Source organism: Leucopleurus acutus, assembly GCF_964270905.1.
Source record: "Leucopleurus acutus genome assembly, chromosome: 1".
Classification (NCBI taxonomy): Eukaryota; Metazoa; Chordata; class Mammalia; order Artiodactyla; family Delphinidae; genus Leucopleurus; species Leucopleurus acutus.
The window spans coordinates 48095010-48116053 of NC_139142.1; the positions used below are offsets into that span (position 1 = coordinate 48095010).

The 21044-nt window shown below is 39.0% G+C and overlaps 1 protein-coding gene across 1 annotated transcript in view; it reads right to left on the reverse strand.

Moving 5' to 3' along the window:
• Positions 1-414: 414 nt before the first annotated feature.
• The window catches only part of GNG2 (G protein subunit gamma 2), a 139361-nt gene continuing 118731 nt past the window's right edge, over positions 415-21044 (reverse strand). Inside the window, exon 4 of the mRNA XM_082836368.1 lies at positions 415-3747. Within this exon, the coding sequence (XP_082692494.1) occupies positions 3619-3747 (129 nt within the window). The 3' untranslated portion in view covers positions 415-3618. The remainder of the gene's footprint in view (positions 3748-21044) is intronic.

The window sequence follows — 21044 nt, forward strand, 5'->3', positions numbered from 1 at the left end:
GGCGTAATTTGAAGGACATACAGAAGGGTATTTGACTGAGAAATCTCCAAGAAGCTGTGAATCTAGAGTTCTAAGCCTTTATCTTCTCTAGTCCTCCTTTTAAATCATGAGCAGCTTATGGAGAACCGCATGCATTCTGTTCAATTTTTTCTTTTTGTAGAGGAGGAATCCCCGTGTGGCATACCCATACCACGTTCAAGTGTAAATGCACCTCATGTATCTTCACGGTCCAGCCTGCCAGAGCCTGGACTCTTCCCCATCACCTTTCTCTGTCCCCAGGCACTGTACCCAGGGAGAAAGGCTTTTAAAGAGCCTCATGTGAGATGTTCCCTCCTTACGTGCCTCTATTAACAAACGCCTAAAGAAAATTCACGAATTCCTGTTTCCTCATCCGTCTTGTTACGTGTCATCATCCTTCTCAAATTAACCATAGAATCGATGGGCGAGGTGGTCCACGGGCTTTCACAATAAAATCGATTGCATATGAAATGAATCTGAAAATTCCATTTATTAAAACAAATACATTGTCCATGGGGGGATGAAAATGTACACATCACATTCAGGTTTTTCTGCTTTAACATTTCTGTATTTCCCTCTCTTTGAAAGATACACTCCATAGATCTTATATAGGAAAAATGTGAACAGTTCTAGGGCTGGGAAAACATTAATGTATACGTAACAATTCACCATTGCCAGGAGCAGCTAGAAGCAAATATTAAAAAAAAAAAGTACAAAAATCCCTTAAGACAGCATGCTTCTCAAAATGTCTTTTGTAAATATGAGTATATGGAGAAATGGTTTGAAACTTTTCCTTGGTGAGCAATCTCTTTCAAATATTATTAGCAAAATTAGCCTCAGTTCAAAGTATTCACACACTCTGACTTAAATAGCACTTGGTTTAAAATGGAAAGAAAAAAAAGAAAACAGATTTAATATTGGGGATGAGGCGAGATTGGTTTTTTTCTTAATAGAGTTTGCATTCTAAATATGAGCTTTATTATTACTGTTTAAAGAATTCCATGGCAGATTTTCATTACTACCCAATATATTATATATGTAAATTAGGGCCTTGAATAATTAAGCTAAGTTTTCCTATTAGTACACCCCTTAAGATAAAATTATGCTGGTGAAAATGATTGTTAAATTTCTAAAAGAATTAAAACTCTTTAGAGGCATAAGTAATCAAAAGATTAGTTCCCCCTTAACGAGTAAAAATACCAATAAATCAAAACTCATAGAAAAACTCTGGGATTATAATTCCCTTCTGTAGCACATGAAATTATGAAAAAGACAAACATTTTTCTTAAATTTAATTTCAGATGGGCTGTGTATTTTCTGCCTTCTTTCTCCTTTGATAAACAAGGTCACATGAAGTTTGGAACTTCCTTAACTTTTAATTACCAGAGCTGTATTCCTAAAAGTTTTAATTACATTTTAATTGCTCCAAAGACCTAGCTTTACGTGAAAATATCGAGTCCTTCTGAGAAAAGTAAATGGTGTGGATCATGAAAAGCATCAGGGTCTTATAATGACGCCTTAATCACCACCAAAGAGTGTTTTATTCACAGTTGTTTTTATGTGACCACATATTCAATTCATATTTCCGCTCATTTTAAAAATGTGGTTGGGTTTTAGCTGATTCCACAGTATTACTAAGCCGATGGTACAATACTGTAGTTTAATAAATACTCTGCCAGGGTTTTTCCCCTCTAAATCTTCTTCAGTGTCCCACTGACTGTAGCAAAATCCCAAGGTTTGAACAGAAGTATCTGGTTATAGGAGTGCATTCATACACTTCACAATGTCTTAATATTCTCCTCCCCCTCCCCAGGCATGAGTTTTAACTGGATGTATTTACTCTTTTACCATCATGCCCATACAAGGAGCTGAGGAGAATGTTTATCAAGTCTGTTTCAAGATCTGTCCTTGGTATATTACATCTTTTTATCTTCTTTTTTCCCTTCCTTTCCATCTTTTTTTTTTTTTTTTTTTAGTGGGAGGAAGAGAATGGAAAGAGAATAAAATTAATTCAGAAATGGTCTTTCGGGATTTCAAAGCAAATAAGGAATTGTAAGAGAGCCCACACCTGCCTGGGAATGACACAGAAAGAAATGAGACAGACTTCCAGACCTCCCATTACTGGTGGAGCCACAAAGAAAAATCACTTTCAACATCATTTCTTGGGAAGAGAGAGCCCGAGCTGCAAGGAAGTTTGTAAATAAGACTCTAACAAACAAAGCAGAGAACAAAAACAAAGAAAAGATTCTATTGAAAATTTTGGTGGGTAAAAAACAAAGGTCATTTCAGGGGCAAAAAGAGCCAGAACCCTTTCTGGTGGAGCTGCTGGGGGCAGCAGCTGCCCCCTTCTCCCTAGCCCGTGAGCAGCCAGGTTCTGAGAGTGGGTCTGGTCTGGAGTTGTGGGTTTATTTCTCCTGATACTTAAACAAACAAGGGCCACGTTTTTTCTTGTTAAGAACAGCACAGAAAGGCTTCTTTCAATCTAGAGTTTCTGTGATTCAGGGAAAAAGGGAATTTGCTCTGACTCTTCGATTAAAGTACTTCCCAACTCAGGGTGAATCCTTGCCTCTGTCACTTGGCCCTCCCTGTGCTGCCCTGGGTCCTGGATCAAACCAAAATGCTTTGGATTCTGGAAAATACGTTGAAGAGGTGTGGATGCCACTGTTAACTAGGAGGTATTTTAGGCATGGCTAAGGCTCTGAAGTCATCTCAATTTTCAAGATAGTGAGTTTTTTCCTCCCCAGCTTCCTTTCTCTTTCATTCTTTTTCTAAAGTTTATAGTAAAACTTTTTCTTTACTTTATAGTAAAACCGAATGGATGTAACATGGGGACATTTTCATGCAGTATTACTCAAAAATTGTCACAAATATATGAAAGCACCAGTCACAACACATGATCTACTTTTACTTGCAGAATCAAAGCTACCATGTACAAATGTTAGGAACAGTGATAAAAGAATACAGACAACCGGCATTTGTTGTTGTTGTTGTTATTACCATGAGGATAAACCACGGGGAACATCTCCTTAAACCCTTTGGGTGCTCATCCTTTGAGTTCAATCTTACAGACAAATCCAGCCTTATCTCTTTACTACTCTAAGGGGGAGGGGTGGAAGGAGGGGTAGGGGAGAAGGGAAAAAGAAAAAGAAAGGCACAAAGACGAAATATCAACGCCATTAAACCGAACCGCACCTACACTGGACGACTCAGCCCGTCAAAGGGTATTCTAAAGGCAATATTCATTCCAAGAAGGTCATACATATCTGAGCTCAGTACAGCCGTCTGTTTTATTTTTTTAAATATGAAGCAGAAACATAAGGTTTGGGAGGGATAGCAGGAAAGAAATGACACCGATTTTATCTTTACATACTCCCCTCCTCCAGGCAATTCTGCAGACATCAGATCTCTTAACTCGGGGGTGTGGATCAGCTCTCATTCTCATAAAGGGGACCAGTTCTTTAAACATGCATAGCCTGGAGTCTCCAGGATGGTTCTCCTCCCTCTCTTTAAATGCTGTGGACTAGAAAGGCGCCCACTTTGCTAAAAACTCTACATCAGTGTCCCTGGAGCCCCGAGGCTCCTCAGGTTCCTCTTGAAGACTTAAAGGATAGCACAGAAAAACTTCTTCTCCCTAAATGGGTTCTCTGAAGCCGGAACAGGCGTCAGGAGGGGATCTTCCTTGGCATGCGCTTCACAGTAGGCCATCAAGTCTGCAGCTGCCTTGGACACCTGGAAAAGACGACAAAAACAACCAAAACTTGAGATGGGGTGTCGACGAAGGCATTGATGCAGGCGCAACGAGTCAAGGCTAAGGCCTGGGTGTCCAAACTGCCTGGGTTCAAGTGAAGCAAGATACTCATGCCCCATAAGCCTCTGTTTCCTCATCTGCGAAGAAAGGAGCTGATGATCTTGACCTTACAGGATTGTTACAAGCAGGTCCGGGATTAGGGTGAGGTGAGGCTCTGAGGGTACAACACTGAAGGAGGCGTTCAGGGTCATGCAAATATCAACCTTGTATTTGTCCAGCCCTGAGAGTGGGTGTCTCCTCAAATTCTGTGCCCCAGGTAGGTTGCTTCCCTCGTCCTAGTCCCAGCCCTGGCTGCAAGGATTAAGTGAGGTAATTCACATAAATCATTTAGTGCCTGGAACGTAGGAAGATTTCCACATAGGCTGGCCATCATTATCATTCTGTAGTTGTGTCTCTCTGCTTCAGAAATTGTGCTAGGGATGCCTAAAGCCATGTTGATTTCCTTTTTTAACAAACACATCGGAGATATTATATACTTATACATACACACATAACCTTATACGTTATGAATTTTTATATTTTATATATATTATGTACGATAAGATATTAATATGTTATCATTTATTACACATTATATATATTCCTTCAATCAAGCATTGCACCTTTTAGGGAGTCCCACTGGGAGGCTGGTCAGTGATCTCACCTCAGTGATGCCGTTGTTTCATAACACTTCTCACAACACTTCTGTAGCTCCTTGTTGGTAGTCTTCTGGTGTACCTTCCTTTGATCAGCTTTGACAGTGGCAAATTTTCACTACTTGAGAGGGGATTTAATTTGGGGTAGTAAACTAGAAGTTATTTGTAACCACATCTGGAGACTAGGTGGATGATGATCTATCTGGGGAATGCCACTGGGGGTCAAAAATCATAAAGTCAAGAGTCAATTTCTTATGTGACCTCATACGTTTGCTCTGGAAATCACTCCAAACATTCTCCACATCACTGTACTACTAAAATAGCCTCTCAAAGTGACTACTGAAAGGATAATCCTCTGTAAGAGTGGGGAGATTGCAGTATTTCTGAAAAGATTTACTGCCCCTCCTATATGTGGGTTATACATACCCATACAATGGCATCAGACTTGCTCTGGCCAATGAGACGTGAGTAGAAGTGATGTGAGTCAATTTGGGGCAGAAGCTTCAAGAACCAATGCATAGTTTGCCTCTGCCATTTTGTCTGACTGAAATCATTTACTGTAAACCACCTTAATTGATTCAGAGGTTTTAGTAAAACATGGTGGCCATACTCTTGATTTGTTCCTTGTCCCAGGATTGAGTTGATTAGAACTTTGTCACTTAAAGGCTTTTCAATATTATAGTTTACAGGTTGGAAATGAGAATCAATTTCATCTTCTATCCCATAAATCTTTGAATGTTTGGACTCTATCTTCCATGTTTCTCATACCAGATAGAGGCAATATTCCAAGTAGAGGTTGCTTGAAGGTAACATGGTGTGGAGTGGCAGCTATCTGTGATGACATGTGGGTGAGAAGAAGAATGAAAAGTATATCTTTGCTATTGTAGCCTCTAAGAATCGGAGGAGAGAGTCTTTTGTTACTGCAACAAAACCGAGTCTATGCTGACTGATACAAAGAGGTATAGGTACTGATATGTGTGTTAGTTTCCTCTTTCTGGCTAAACAAAACCCAATCAGGGTGGCTTAAAATAACAGTAATTTACTCCCTCAGTCAGTGCTAGAGACTAGAAGGTTGAGATCAAAGTGTCCACAGGCTTGGTCCCTACTGGAGGCTCTGATGGAGAAGCATCTGTTCCACGCTTCTCAATCAGTGTCTGGTGGTCGCTGGCACTTGGAGTACCCTGGCTTGTAGATGCATCATTCCACTTTCTGCCTCCACCTTCACATGGTATTCTCTCCTGTGTGTCTCTGTCCTCGCATGGCATTCTTCTCTTTGCCTATGTCCAAATATCCTACCCACCAGTCATCAGATTAGGCCCACCCTAATCCAGTATGACCTCAACTTAACTTGATTACATCTACAAACACCCTACTTCCAAATAAGATCATATTCTAAGGTTCTAGGTGGGCATCAATTTTAGGGGATGCTCTTCAATCCAGTATAGCATATTTGTGTAAAAGTCAGTCTCACTATTTTTAAATTGTAAATAATTTTTTACTTATCTTTATTCCAGCTCCACTGAGATATAATTCACATATAATGTTGTGTGAGTTTAAGGTATACAGTGTAATCATTTGATACACTTCTATATTGTGAAATGATTACCACAGTATGGTTAGTTAACACCCCTAACACATCACATATTTGCTTTTTTCTTTAATTGTGGTGAGAACACTTAACAGTTACTTTCTTAGCAACTTCAAGTATGTAATTCATATTGTTAACTACAGTCACCACATTGTACATTAGCTCCCCAGAACTTATTCTTCTTATAACTGGAAGTTTGTATCCTTTGACTGACATCTCCCCATATCCCTCACCACCCCCAGCCCCTGATAATCACCATTCTACTCTGTTTCTCTGAGTTCAGGTTTTTTAGATTCCACATATAAGTGAAGATATTCATCTTTCTCTGTCTGACGTGTCTCACTAACATAATGCCCTCCAAGTCCACCCAAATGGCAGAATATCCTTCTTTCTCATGGCTGAATAATACTCCACTGTAAATATATAATACATGATACATCTTCTTTCTTTATTCATCTGCAGATGGACTTAGGCTGTTTCCATGACTTGGCTATTGTGAATAGGGCTGCCATGAATATGCAAGTGCAGATACCTCTTTGAGATATTGATTGGATATATATATATATATATATATATATATATATATATATATATATATCAGAAGTAGGATTGCTAGATCCTATGATAGTTCTATTTTTAATTTTTTGAGGAACCTCTGTACTGTTTTCCATAGTGGCTGTACCAATTTATGTTCCCATCAGTAGTACACAAGGGTTCCCTTTTCTCCACATCCTTGCCAACACTTGTTATTGCTCGTCTTTTTTGGTAATAGCCATTCTAACAAGTGTAAAGTGATATCTCATTGTGGTTTTAATTTGTGCTTCCCTGATTAGTGATATTGAGCATCGTTTCACACATTCGTTGGACATTTATATCTTCTTAGGAATAATGTCTATTCAGTTCCTCTGTCCATTTTTTTTTTTTTTTTTTTTTTTTTTGGTGGTACACGGGCCTCCCATTGTTGTGGCCTCTCCCGTTGCAGAGCACAGGCTCCGGATGCACAGGCTCAGCGGCCATGGCTCATGGGCCCAGCTGCTCCGCGGCATGTGGGATCTTCCCGGACCGGGGCATGAACCCATGTCCCCTGCATCGGCAGGTGGACTCTCAACCACTGTGCCACCAGGGAAGCCCTGTCCATTTTTAAATCAGATTGCTTGTTTGCTATTAAGTTGTATGAATTCTTTACATTAACCCTTTATCAGATACAAGGTTTGATATTTTTCTCCCATTCCATAGTTTGCTTTTTCATTGTGTTGACTCTTTCTTTTAATGTGTGGAAGCTTTTTAGTTTCATGTAGTTGCACTTATTTATTTTTGCTTTTCTTGCATGTACTTTCGGTGTCATATCCAAGAAATCATTGCCAAGATCAATGTCAAGGAGCTTACCCTCTCTATGTTTTCTTCTAGGAGTTTAAGTTTTAGATCTTATATTGAAGTCTTTGATCCATTTTGAGTTAACTTTTGTGAGTAGGATAAGGCAGGGGTCCAGTTTCACTTTGCTGCATGTGATTATCCATTTTTCCCAACACCACTATTGAAGAGACTATCATTTTCCCATCAAGCACTCTGGTTCCTTTGTCAAATATTAGTTGATGGTACATGCTAGGGTTTATTTCTGGGTTCTTGATTCTGTTTCACTGTTTCATGTGTCTATTTTTTATGCCATACTGATTTTATTACTATAGCTTTGTAATATAGTTTGAAAACAGGGACTGTAATGCCTCCAGCTTTGTTCCTCTTTCTAAGAATTGCTTTGGCTATTTGGAGTCTTTTGTGGTTCCATATGAATTTTTATGATTTATTTTTTTATTTCTGTGAAAACTTCCATTGGAATTTTGATAGAGATTGCATTGAATCTATAGATGGCTTTGGGTAATATGGACATTTTACAGATGTAGAGAAGAAACGTATGGACACCAAGGGGGGAAAGCCACGGGGGGGTGGTGGTGGTTGTGTGATGAAATGGGCAATTGGGATTGACATGTATACACTGATGTGTATAAAATTGATGACTAATAAGAACCTGCTGTATAAAAAAATAAATTTTAAAAATTAAAAAAAATTCTTCTGACCCATGAACACAGGATATCTTTCCATTTATTTATGTCTTAATTTCTTTCATCAGAGTCTTATAATTTTTAGTGTACAGATCTTTCAACTCCTTGAGGAAATTTATTCCTAAGTATTTTATTTTTGAAGCTATTGTGAATGGGATTTTCTTTATTTCTTTTTCAGTTATTTCATTGTTAGTGTACAGAAACACAATTGATTTTTGTATGTTGATTTTTTATCCGGCTACTTTACTGAGTTCATTGATTAGCTCTAACAGGATTTTGTGGGGTTTTTTTGGTGAAATTTTTAGGGTTTTCTCTATATAAGATCATCATCTACAAACAGAGACAATTTTACTTTTTTTGTTTCTATTTAAATATCTTTTATTTTTTCTTCCCTGATTGTTCTGGCTAGGACTTCCAGTACTATGTTAAATACAGTCATGAGAGTGGGTAACCTTGTCCTATTTCCGATCTTACAGGAAAAGCTTTTAATCTTTTACTATTGAGTATGATGTCAGCTGTGGGCTTTATATATATATATGGACTTTATTATGTTGAAGTACATTCCTTCTATACCCAACTTGTTGAGAGTTTTTATCATGAAATGGTGTTGTATTTTGTTAAATTTTCTTTCTGCATCTAAATGAGATGATCGTATGATTTTTATCTTTCATTCTATTAATGTGATGTATCACATTTATTGACATGCATACATTGCACTATCCTTGTATCACAGGAATAAATCCCACTCGTTTGTGGTATATGATCCTTTTAATGTGCTGTTGAATTCGTTTGCTAATATTTTGTTGAGAATTTTAGCATTCATATTCATCAGGGATATTGGTTTACAGTTTTCTTTTCTTGTAATGTCCTTATCTGGCTTTGGTATCAGGGTAATGCTGGCTTGTAAAATAGTTTGGAAGTGTTCCCTACTCTTCAATTTTTTGGAAGAATTTGAGAAGAACTGGCATTAATTTTTTAAATGTTTGGTAGAATTCACCAGGAAAGCCATCTGGTCCTGAGATTTTCTTTATTGGGAAATTTTTGATTACTGATTCAATTCCTTACTAGTAATTTGTCTGTTCAGATTTTCTATTTCTTTCTTTTTTTAAAATAATTTTAGTTATTTATTTTTTATTTTTGGCTGCATTGGGTCTTCATTGCTGTGTGTGGGCTTATTCTAGTTGTGGAGAGTGGGAGCTACACTTCATTGTGGTGCACGGACTTCTCACTGTGGTGGCTTCTCTTTGTTGCAGAGCATGGGCTCTAGGCACACGGGCTTCAATAGTTGTGGTTCACGGGCTCTAGAGCACAGGCTCAGCAGTTGCGGCGCACGGGATTAGTTGCTCTGTGGCATGTGGGATCTTCCCAGATCAGGGCTTGAACCCATGTCTCCTGCATTAGCAGGTGGATTCTTAACCACTGCACCACAAGGGAAGTCCCCAGATTTTTTATTTCTTAATGATTCAGTCTTGGTAGGTTATGTATTTCTAAAAACTTATCCATGTCTTTTTGGTTATCTAATTTGTTTCATGTGATTGTTCATAAGTAGTCTCAGGATCCTTTGTATTTCTGTGATATCAGTTGTAATGTCTCTTCTTTTATTTCCAATTTTACTTATTTGAGTCTTTTCTTTTTTTCTTAGTCTAGCTAAAGGTTTGTCAATTTTGTTCCATCTTTTCAAAAAACACAGCCCTTAAGTTTGCTGATTTTTTCTGTTGTTTTTCTGGTCTCTATTTCATTTATTTCTGCTCTTTGTGTTTGCTTCCTTCTGGTAATTTTGTGCTTAAGCTATTTTTTTCTAGTTCCTTGAGGTATACATTTAGGTTGTTTATTTGAAATCATTTTTAGTTTTTTCTTAATGTAGGTGTTTATCACTATAAACTTCCCTCTTAGAACTGCTTTTGCTGCATCCCATACATTTTGGTATGTTTTGTTTCCTCTTTTTGTTTGTTTCAAGATTTAAAAAAAATTATTTTTTGTATTTCTTCTTTGATCCATTGCTGATTATTCACAAGTGTGTTGTTTAATTTCTGCATATTGGTGAACTTCGCAGTTTTACTCCTGTTATTGATTTCTAGTTTCATACAATTGTGATTGGAAAAGATTTTTGGTATGATTTCAAGCTTCTTAAATTTGCCAAGACTTGTTTTATGACCTATCATTTGACCTATCCTAGAGAATGTTCCATGTGCACTTAAGAAGAATGTATATTCTGTGGCTGTTGGATGCGATATTCTGTATATGTTTGTTAGGTTAACTTGGTCTAAAGTATAGTTCAAGTTCAACATTTCCATATTGATTTTCTGTCTGGATGATCTATCCATTGTTGAAAGTGAGGTATTAAAGTTCCCAGCTATGACTGTATTGTCTATTTCTCCCTTTAGGTCTGTTAATATTTGCTTAATGGTACTAATGGTTAATATTTGCTAAATAGGTACTCTACTTTTGGGTGTGTATATATTTATGATTATTGTAACCTTTTAATAAATTAACCTAGTTATTATATAATGACTTTCTTTGTCTCTTGTTACAAGTTTTGACTTAAATTCTCACTCTTTAATAGGTATTACATTGCTTATAAAAATATTTTTATTGTGTTTCTATTTTGTTCCAGACATTAAGTTTTCTTTATTGATCTACAAAATAATCCTGAGGTAGGAACTATTATCCTCCTTTTTTTTTTTTTTTTTTTTTTTTTTTTTTGCGGTACGCGGGCCTCTCACTGCTGTGGCCTCTCCTGCCGCGGAGCACAGGCTCCGGACGCGCAGGCTCAGCGGCCATGGCTCACGGGCCCAGCCGCTCCGCGGCATGTGGGATCTTCCCGGACCGGGGCACCAAGCCGTGTCCCCTGCATCGGCAGGCGGACTCTCAACCACTGCGCCACCAGGGAAGCCCTATCCTCCTTTTATAGATGAAAAATTTAGGCTCAGTACATTGCATGAGTGGTTCAATGTCATATAGCAAAGTGCACAGCAGAAGAAGAACTTGAATGTTAATGTTTTGCCATTAAGCCACAGCCATCTACATACAAACTACTCAAATGCAGGGGTAGTTCCCAAGGTTGATTGAAATTTTTTGTGCATCTTTATGAAATGGTATTATGACAGAACAAAAGGAAACAGCCTGTTCTTGTCTTAGCTCCTGTAAATGAAAGCAAAGAACAGACTTTCAGAATCTCAATTACCTCTTTTTTGTTTTGTTTTGTTTTTAATTGTTTGAGCTGTAGTCATTATTATGCCAAATGGGAGCTTAGCTGCAAGCAGCAGAGACTGGACAATAGTAATATGTAAAACTTACTTGTTAACAAGAGATCCAACAGTATCCCTACTCATCTACAATGCTCACATACAAATATGTGGCAGAAACTCTCAAAATCTTTTTATGGTACAGGAAGTACTATACTGGGCAAAATTTAATAGCTTAGAGTTGCTCATATCTTGTATTTGAACACTTGACTCTGAACAATTTCCTTCTAAAAATATATCATGTGTTTTATCATGTTTCCTCAACTAGATTGCAATCTCCTGTGGGTGATGGTCCAATACAATGTCAGAATCCTAGCAGTAATTAGAACAATTGCTAATATTTATCTGCCCTTGCTACATGTCAGAACTGTGCTAACCACTTTACATACAGTATTTTATTTAATCCTTACAACAACATTATGGGCTATTATTATTATCCTCATGTTTAATATGTGAAGCTGAGGCTTCATTAGGTAAACATTTGCCCTAGTTCTCACAGCTCGTGAGTACCTGAGTCATGAGTCTCAGTGTTCTTGATTTATTCTTTATGAATGCTCTTTCTTTCGAACCCATAGCTTCATCCTTGTTCCTTACTTTTCAGTGAGTCACAGCAATAGTCTGCCTGGCAAATCTTCTTGCTTTCTAACTGTCCTTGCTAACATTGTGCATACAGATTCTTTTACGTTTCACATTCCTAGGCCTAGTTCTTCCATGAAGATTTCACCAGTAACTTTAGGTAATCTCTCCCTTTTCCATCCTGTTGATTCTTCCTACAAAAATATCTCAAATTTGGGAGGTGATCAAGATGGCAGAGTAGGAGGACCTGGAACTTACCTCCCCCCACAAATACAAAAAAAAAAAAACACCTAAATGTGGAACAATTCTCACTGAAACCTAACTGGAAACTGGCAGAAAACTCCTGAACAACCAAGGCTGAAAGAAAGATGTACACGGAATTGGGTAGGAAGGGAAGAGAAGCAATCAGGTCAGGACCTGTGGCCCAGGGAGGGAACTCAGAAGAAAAGGGAGATTATAGGGGTAGAGATCCTGCCTGGGGAGTGAATGGTTCGAGCTACTATTGTAGGCTCCAGTCCTGGGGTCTGGCACAGAGAAGACAATTGGAGGGCTGATTGGAGGGCTGGGGGGGACTAACACAAGGGCTGTGGGAAGCCCGGACTCTGTCTGCTTGTGAGGAATGCACATGCGTGCTTGATTTCTCCTGAGGCAGAGCGGAGAGGGCTGACAAACTGCGTGGGTGGCTGGCTGGTTTCCCATGTCTGCCTGGTGCTCTCCAGCTTGAGGAGTGAATGCTCCAGCCCTGTTTACTTCATGTCGTAGCTCCACACTGGAGTGAGCGCTGCCATGACAGAAAGAACTCAGCTAAGAGACACAGAGGTGGCTCAGACCTGAAGCACTGTGTGAGCAGGGTGGGGGCAGCCATTACTGGCACTCGCACAGGCAATGCATCAGAAGCAGCCTGGGACTCTGTGGCTGGACCACTGCAGCTTGTACCCTGTCAGACGCTGAGAGATCAAGTGGGCCCCTCTTGCTCCAGCACTGCTCCCAAGGGTGCTGGTGCTGGGAGAGGGGAGAGTTCACACTTAAAGGGAACAGAGCCAACTCAAACCTGACCCTCAGAGCTTCTGCTCCAGCAACTTGGGACCTGCCCGCACCCCAATTAGGACAGTAACAGCCACTGAGCAGACAGGAAGCCCTGGCTCACACCTGGCTCTGGCCCTAGCCTCTCCACCTCCAGCCCCACCTCCTACCAAGGTGATAGCTGCCAGCACACCCTGAGGAAAGACATGACTTGTGTTCACGTCAAATCCAGCTCTCCCACCAAAGCCATTGAGTACATGCAGACTGTATAGGGATGCTCCCAGAAAAATATCTCAAATTTGTCCCCTTATTGTCACCTCTCTTGCAACTACCCTGGTCCAAGCCTCCATCTTCTTTTCCCACAATTACTGAAATAACCTCTTAAATAAAAAATTCCAAGGGATATTTTATAGACTGAATGTTTATTTCCCCCCACCCCCAATTCATATGTTGAAATCTAATCCCCAGTGTGATGGTGTTTGGAGTTGGGACCTTTGTAGGGTGACTAGGTCATGAGAGTAGAGCCCTCATGAATGGAATTAGTACTCTTATAAAAGAGACCCTGGAGAGCTCCCTTGCCCCTTTAACCATGTGAGGTCACAGAGAGAAGGTAGCCTTCTACAAATCAGGAAGCAGGCCCTTACTAGACACCACATATACTGACACCTTGATCTTGGACTTCTAGTCTCAGAACTGTGAGAAATAAATATCTGTTGTTCATAAGCCACCTAGTGTATGGCATTCTGTTATAGTAGCTCAAATGGACTAAGACAGGATCCATGAATAGAATGCAGGGTGTGGTCTGTTAAGTTCAATGATTTAAAAAAAATTACATCTTTATTTTCACTAACCTGAAATGGAAATCTAACATTTCCTTCCATTATAGATGTAGAAAACACAACTAGCATTAACAGTTTCTGTGACTTAGTCACCAATAAAAATCAGATCTTTTCCATCACATTACAGTTACTGCAGATATCTCAACATTTATTTATGTTCTTTTGCTTTATAAGTATAGACCCACTATTACATCCTATATAATCAGTTAATAAAGAAGTATATATATTTAGCTGTACCACAAATGTTTTCTGATAAACTATATTTTAATATAATTCGTTTCCTTTGTAATTTAAAAGCATTATTCTGAGAAGGAGACCATATGCTTCGGCAGACAGCCAAACAGGTCTGGGGCACAAAAGATTTTAAGAATCTCAGTTGTAAATAACTTCTCTACTTTTACAATTGTGCCAGGAGTAGTACTCTCTGTACTACAGCTAGAAAGATATTTTAAAAATATAAATTGGCTCATATCACTCCCCTATTTAAAACTTTCAAGAGCTTCCCATTGTACTTTGTGGAAAGCCAAGACATCATAAAAACAGCCTGTGGGTCCTGCTTACTTTGGGCCTGCCATCTCTCCAATTTCATGTTGTAGCATTTTTTTCCTCCCACACACGTCTCCTCTCTCTAAGTTCGTGAAAGTTCCAAGTTCTTTTCTGCCTCAGAGCTTCACATATACAATTCCCTGGAACGGCCTTCTCCCTACCTCCTCACCAGGCTCGCTCCTTCTCTTCCTTCAGGGGTGAACTAGCATTCTTTGCAGAGTCTTTACTGACTACCTCATCCAATGATGACTTTCATCATTAGTCTCTTTCAGAGCATCCCATTCTTTTCCTTCACAGAAAAACATTTATCACAACTTATAATTACAACCATTGTTTGTTTATTTGATGTTTGATGTTTCCCTTTTGGCATTCTGCTCTATGAAGGCAACAATCATATCTATTTTATTCATGACTGTGTCATCAGTGCCAGCACATAGGAAACACTCAAATAATTGCTGAAGAAGTTCTCAAATACAAGCTTAATCAACAAATATTCCATTCACCTAATATTTACTGAGTACCTAATTGCCAGTCACAGTTCTGGGGGATTGGCATAATCAGGGAACAAAATAAACAAAGCTCCCTGTCCTTGTGGAACTTATGCAGTATTCTAGACTTCCAATTCTGATGACGATGGAGGAACAGCAACCAATTAAACCCTCCTGCTTTAACTTAAAAACTGAAAAAAAAAATATGCGAACAAATGTTTTTTAAATAGTAGAGAACAGGCAGCAGAGGACAGTGATCCCTGAGAGAAGGGAGGCAAGAAAAGCCCCAAGAATGTTTCAGCAGTACTGCTTGAAAATGGTTTCTAGGCCACAGCACAGGGAGGAGCTACCCAAACAGATTTCATGAACCTCCTTGAGTTGAGGAGAGAGTGACAGAGAAGAAAGAGCTACACACTTACACAAACAAAGGGAAAGAGAGAGGGAGAGGGAGAGAGAGCGTGCAATCTGGAGGCCTCTAGAGGATTCCTTTTGAGTCTTTAGCTAATTACTGATCAGCACATATGTGGGAGAAAACTTCTTGAGGCTGTGCAAAGAATTTCAGAAAGGATCAAGTGAAATAATCCCTGGTGATCACACAGGGCTGGAATAGTTTGTGTTTCTACTGGCTAGAGTACATAGATCACATAACACATAGGGGATTAAGTAGAGTCTTAAAAAGGGTGTGTTCAGTAGTGGTGCCAAGTAGGCCTTGGTTAAAGGCTGTTGTGGACCCACCTATCAAAGTTTAAAAGTAAGCCTTGAATAGATCAAAATGTTTCCAAATAACTTAATTGGACCACAGAACAAAACCCCCAAATATTTAAAGAAACAAGAAATTTCAGTTTGCCACAAAATAAAATTCACAATGTCTGGAATCCCCAAAAAAAAAAAAAAAAATCCAGACATACAAATAAGTAGGGGGAATAAATCTATCCCATAATGAGGAGAAAAATTAATCCAAATTGATTAATCTCATAATGAGGAGAAAAAGACCCAGAACTGACATAGATGATAAAATTACTAGATAAGGATGCTGTTAAAACAGCTATTGTAAATATTTTCTATATAATCAAAAAATAGAGGAAAGCAAAATAGGATTAAAAGAGACATGGAAGATATTAAAATGACCCAAATCAAATTTCTAGAGATAAAAAACACACTGAATGGAATTAGCACCTGATTAGACATTGCAGAAGAAAAGATTAGTGAACTTGAAGACAATAATGGGAACTCTCCAAAGTGAAGCACAGAGAGAAAACAGACTGAAAACAACAACAACCACCCCCAATACAAAAAACAACCCCCTGCAAAAAAATCCCAGAACACACTGAGCTAGGAGACAACTTCAAGTGGCCTAATATATATATAATTGGAGTCTCTGAGGAGAGGAGAAAGATGGTGTGTGGATGAGAGGAAAGAAAAAATATTTGAAGACTTAATAACTGAAAATTTCCAAATTTGATAAAAACTACAAACCCACAGGTTTAAGTAACTCAACAAAATCCAAATGAAAAAATATGAATCAAACTGCACCAATGCACAGCATAATCAAATTGCTTATATAGTATTTGAGTAGGAGGATGGAGAGAAGAAAATGAAACATAATAAATAGCTATAGAGAATGTTAGATGGTAGTAAGTTTCATAAGAAAATGAAAAGTAGAGAAGGGTAAAAGGGATTAAGAGTGTATATACGGGTGGGGGGTCATGGAAGACAGGTTGCAATAGTTAGGCTTAATTGAGAAGGTAATCAATCTTTGAGTAAAAACTTATACAACAAAGCTTATGGTAAGAGAAATGGGGAGCCATTGACGTATTTTAAAGAAGCATTCTGGATGCTGTGTTGAGAATAGGACTCTATGGGAGTAAGGATAGAAGTGGAGATTCCTGGAGACTATTGTTGTAATCTAAGTGAGAGGTGACAGTGGTTCAGAACAGAGAAATAGCAGCAGAGGTGGTGATGAGAAGTATAATTCTGGATAAACAGCATTTGAATCTAGAATCACAGGATTTTATGGTGGATTAGAGATAGTGTGTGAATAAAAAATAAGAACTAAGGATAACTCTAAGTTTTTGGATGGATCTAATGGAAAGATGGAGTTGCCATCATTTCAGCTGCAGGGAGAGAAGATTTGGGGAGGAAGACTGGGAATTCAGTTTTAGAAAGGTTGAAATTGAAACATTTGTTAATGAGATATACAATGCTGGAGTTAGAAGCAAGATTTAGACTAGAGACATAAATTTGGGACTTGAGGCCATACAGATGGTACATAAAGCCTTGGGAATGAGCAAGATCACCACAGGAGTACAGTTAGATAGAAAAGAGAGGAACAAGGATTGGACCTGGAACAACTTCAATGTAAGAAGTTGGGGAGCCTAAGAGGAACAGCAAAGGAAATTTAAAAGGAGTAGCTTGTGACAGTGGGGAGTACTGAGAGCCAAATGAAGAAAGTGCTTCAAGGCATAAGGAATCATCAACCATGTCAATAGGTCAAGTGAGATGAGAACTGGCTACTAGATTTAGCAATTTGAAGTCATTGGTGACCTTGATGAGAGAAGTTTCAGTGGAATGGTGGAGTGAAATGGGTGTAGAGCAAATGGGGCCTCCTCCTCCTTCTTCTTTATGAACAATGCAATCTTAAAGGCTTAGGGTAGGACCAAGCAAGGTATTATAGTTTCTACAGTAGGTCAGGGGCCCGTGGTGGGCTGTCAGAGCTGGAGCAATGTGAGGAGAGCATCTGTGCAGGGGGCAGCCTGGTGAGGCGTATGGGAGCCCAAGTGGGATGTGAAGGTATCTGCATCAGGCAGAGAGGTTATGCAGTGGGAGCTTGGTTCCATACATGGGAGTTGATCAAATAAGGATAAGGGGAGCCAGGTTTCTCACCAACAGTGAGAGGAGTTACAAATATGGAAAGTAGAAAGCTGGAATGAACCCTGTGGTGTAGGATAGGACCCGGTGGTGTCGATGTGAACTCATGGTTACCTATACACATATGTACAGATAAAGAAATATAGAGGTAAAAGTGTGTGTGTTTGTGTGCACACACATGTCCTTGTGTGCATGTGTGTATGAATTCTCTAGCTCTGTCCACTGAGAGGACCAGGAGCAGCAACTCTTCAGCAATGAGCACACTTAGCATTGAGATCTTGATTTCTAAATACCATTCTCAAGGGAACTAGTGCTCTTGGAGAAAAGAATGATTCCAGGGCTGGGCCAGGGAAATAACAAGAGGACCCTAGAGAATCTTTTTGTGCTGAAAACTAAGGAAGTACTCAAAGAATGAGGGAGACATTTCAAAGGACACAGTAGCCAATGATTTAGCCTGTGCCAATTTAAACATAAAAAAATTAATGATGACAGTATCAGATTATAAATCATTCAATAAAAGAGGAAACCACAAGTGCATAATAAATTTAAAAAAATAGAATGTTTGATGAGGAATGGGATAGTTATATAGCCTCAAGATCCTTCCCTCAAATTCCAAATATTTCTTAACTACAAAGGAAAAAAGAATACCTTTACATGGAGAAACCTGGAAGACACCACCTTAATCAAGTACTTAAGGTTAATATCACCAGTGACAATTTGAAATCATGTGCCACTGATAGAATGCAGTGAGATGGACACCCCAACAGTTCTCTGCTATTAATGTTTTGTTACTTTAATTAAATCATAAAGAAACAGCAGACACACCTAAATTGAGTGACATTCTATAAAAGAATGGCCTATAATCTTAAAAACTGTCAAGGTCATAAGAGTCAAGGAAGTCTACGGAACTGTGCCTGACAGGACAGCTAAATGCAACCCATGATTCTGAACTGGGTTCTTTTGCTCAAAGGGACATTATTGGGATGATTTGCAATACTTAAATGGGGTCTGAGGAGTAGAAGGTAGTGATGTATCAATGTTAATTATGCATGATGACTATATTATGATTATGTAGAAGAATGTTTTTACTTGTAGGAAATATTAAAGTATCCAGAGGTGATAGGGCACCTGTTAACAACTTTTCTCAAATGGTTCAGGGAAAAACAAAATTCTTTGCCTTGTATTTGAAACTCTTCTGTACCTTTGAGGTTATTTCTGGAGTAAAAATATTTTTTCTAAAGAAAGGGAAAAGAGATATTAGAAACAGTGAATATGGACAACTTTCTCAAGAAGTTACGTTGCAAAGCAGAGCAAACAAATGAGGCAGTTGCTGGAGAAGGAAACGGGAGGTTCAAGAGAAGAAATTTAAATTTTATTTAAGATGGAGAAATAACACTATGTTTGAATGTTGTTGGAAAGGATGAAATAGAGAACCCAAACTGGTGATTCAGAATGGGCAGTGAACTGCTGGAGCGCGTTCCTGATGAGGGAGATGAGATCTGATGTGCAGTGAAGGAATTTACTTTTGATAAGAGCAAGGATCTCCCTGGATTGACAACTGCTGAAACCCAGCTACCCAGCAACCTCACCAAACTAGACTGGGGCTGAGAACCAGGGAGTAAGGGGAGGGGGCCTCTAGACAGTCCCAATAAAAGCCACCAGATTGTGATTTTAGGTTCTGAAAAAATAGGAACCCATTCTAGGCAAATGCCCTGACAGCTTTAAGAAGAAGTAGTTGCCAGTAAGGATAAAAACCAGACCCAAGAATTTAAATGGTGAGTAAGTCTATAGCTCCGTCTTCATTACATCCTGAAATTGAAACACATCTTAAAATTAATGTTGCAAAATGCTTGCAAGCCACCAGGCCAACAGGCACTGATAAGTCGTCACTGCCTATGCATGTGGGAAGTTGCCTGTGTGTTAAGGGTATCAGTCATTCAATCACTCCTTCAGTTGAGTTGCCTGCACTAATGGAGCCATCAAGGGTTGACAACTTTAAACTGATGCTTAAAAGGACTTGAAAGATCACGCTGGGACGGAGGCTTAGAATGAGAAGTTATTGTGAACGTCGAACATTGCCTGCCACAAGCCTGGCAAGATAGCTGAAGGCAAAAGAAACTGCTACACCTCTGGGAAGAGATCATAAGATTTTCACACTAGGAGCGATTGACCTGATATTTGTCTAGAAAGATCTTTTTACTCAGGTCAAAAGCTGCTGGCTACTTTAAAGTCTTTATTTTTCTTTGAATCATTAATATGTAATTCAAGTAAGGGAAAATTAAAACATCTAGTTTGATCCTTAGTAAATGCAGAAGAAACATCCGTATTCTTTGCTATGCCTTGGAATTATACTGAAAATACAACAGGTGGAATGGTCAGCAAGATTAGTCATGCCAGATATGAAAAGCACCATATCACCATGATGTCCTACATCACCAGGTGCCCGTATCACTGCTGGCGGCCAAAGGTGAGCCTAAAGGATCTCTCCACTATGATTGTGAAAAGCACCCAGGACCAAACTTTGACTGTGATATAGAGAAAGTATAATTGTATGGATAAATATCTACTATTTTAAATTTGTAAAATAAAATGAATATTCTAAATTATCTTGCCCTCCCTGTTCCTCCAAGGAGATATTAAACTGATGATACACATCAATAGGATTTTTTTAAAAAAGGAAATAGAAGAATTAATTTTCAAAACACGCATCAAGAAAAGTACATGATGGGCTTCCCTGGTGGCGCAGTGGTTGGGAGTCCGCCTGCCGATGCAGGGGACACGGGTTCGTGCCCCGGTCCAGGAGGATCCCACATGCCGCGGAGCAGCTGGGCCGGTGGGCCATGGCCGCTGAGCCTGCGCGTCCGGAGCTTGCGCGTCCGGAGCCTGCGCGTCCGGAGCCTGTGCTCCGCAACGGGAGAGGCCACAGCGGTGGGGGGCCCGCGTACTGCAAAAAAAAAAAAAAAAAAAAAAAGAAAAGTACATGATATGTAATTGATAAATCTCAATAAAGAAAAGACATTCAAAATTATCATCCAAAATAGTTATGTTTTTTAAGAAGGGAGAACTTTAACTGGCCTGAAAACTAGGCTATTCAGAAAACTACATTTCCTAGGGATTTTGAATTATCAAGCTTTAACAGTACTGCTTCTCTAGCTCCTAGGTATAATGCACAAGGCTAAGAATATACTTAGTGCTTAACAAATATCTACTGAATTTTAAAAATTATATCAACCCTCATAAAAATGAAGTTTTATGCTCAGTTATTAATGTATGCCTGGGTTCAAATTAAATTTTTTGCTCCACTTTCAGCAAATCAAATGAATTAGGACTGGATATCTTTGAACACAGCCTTT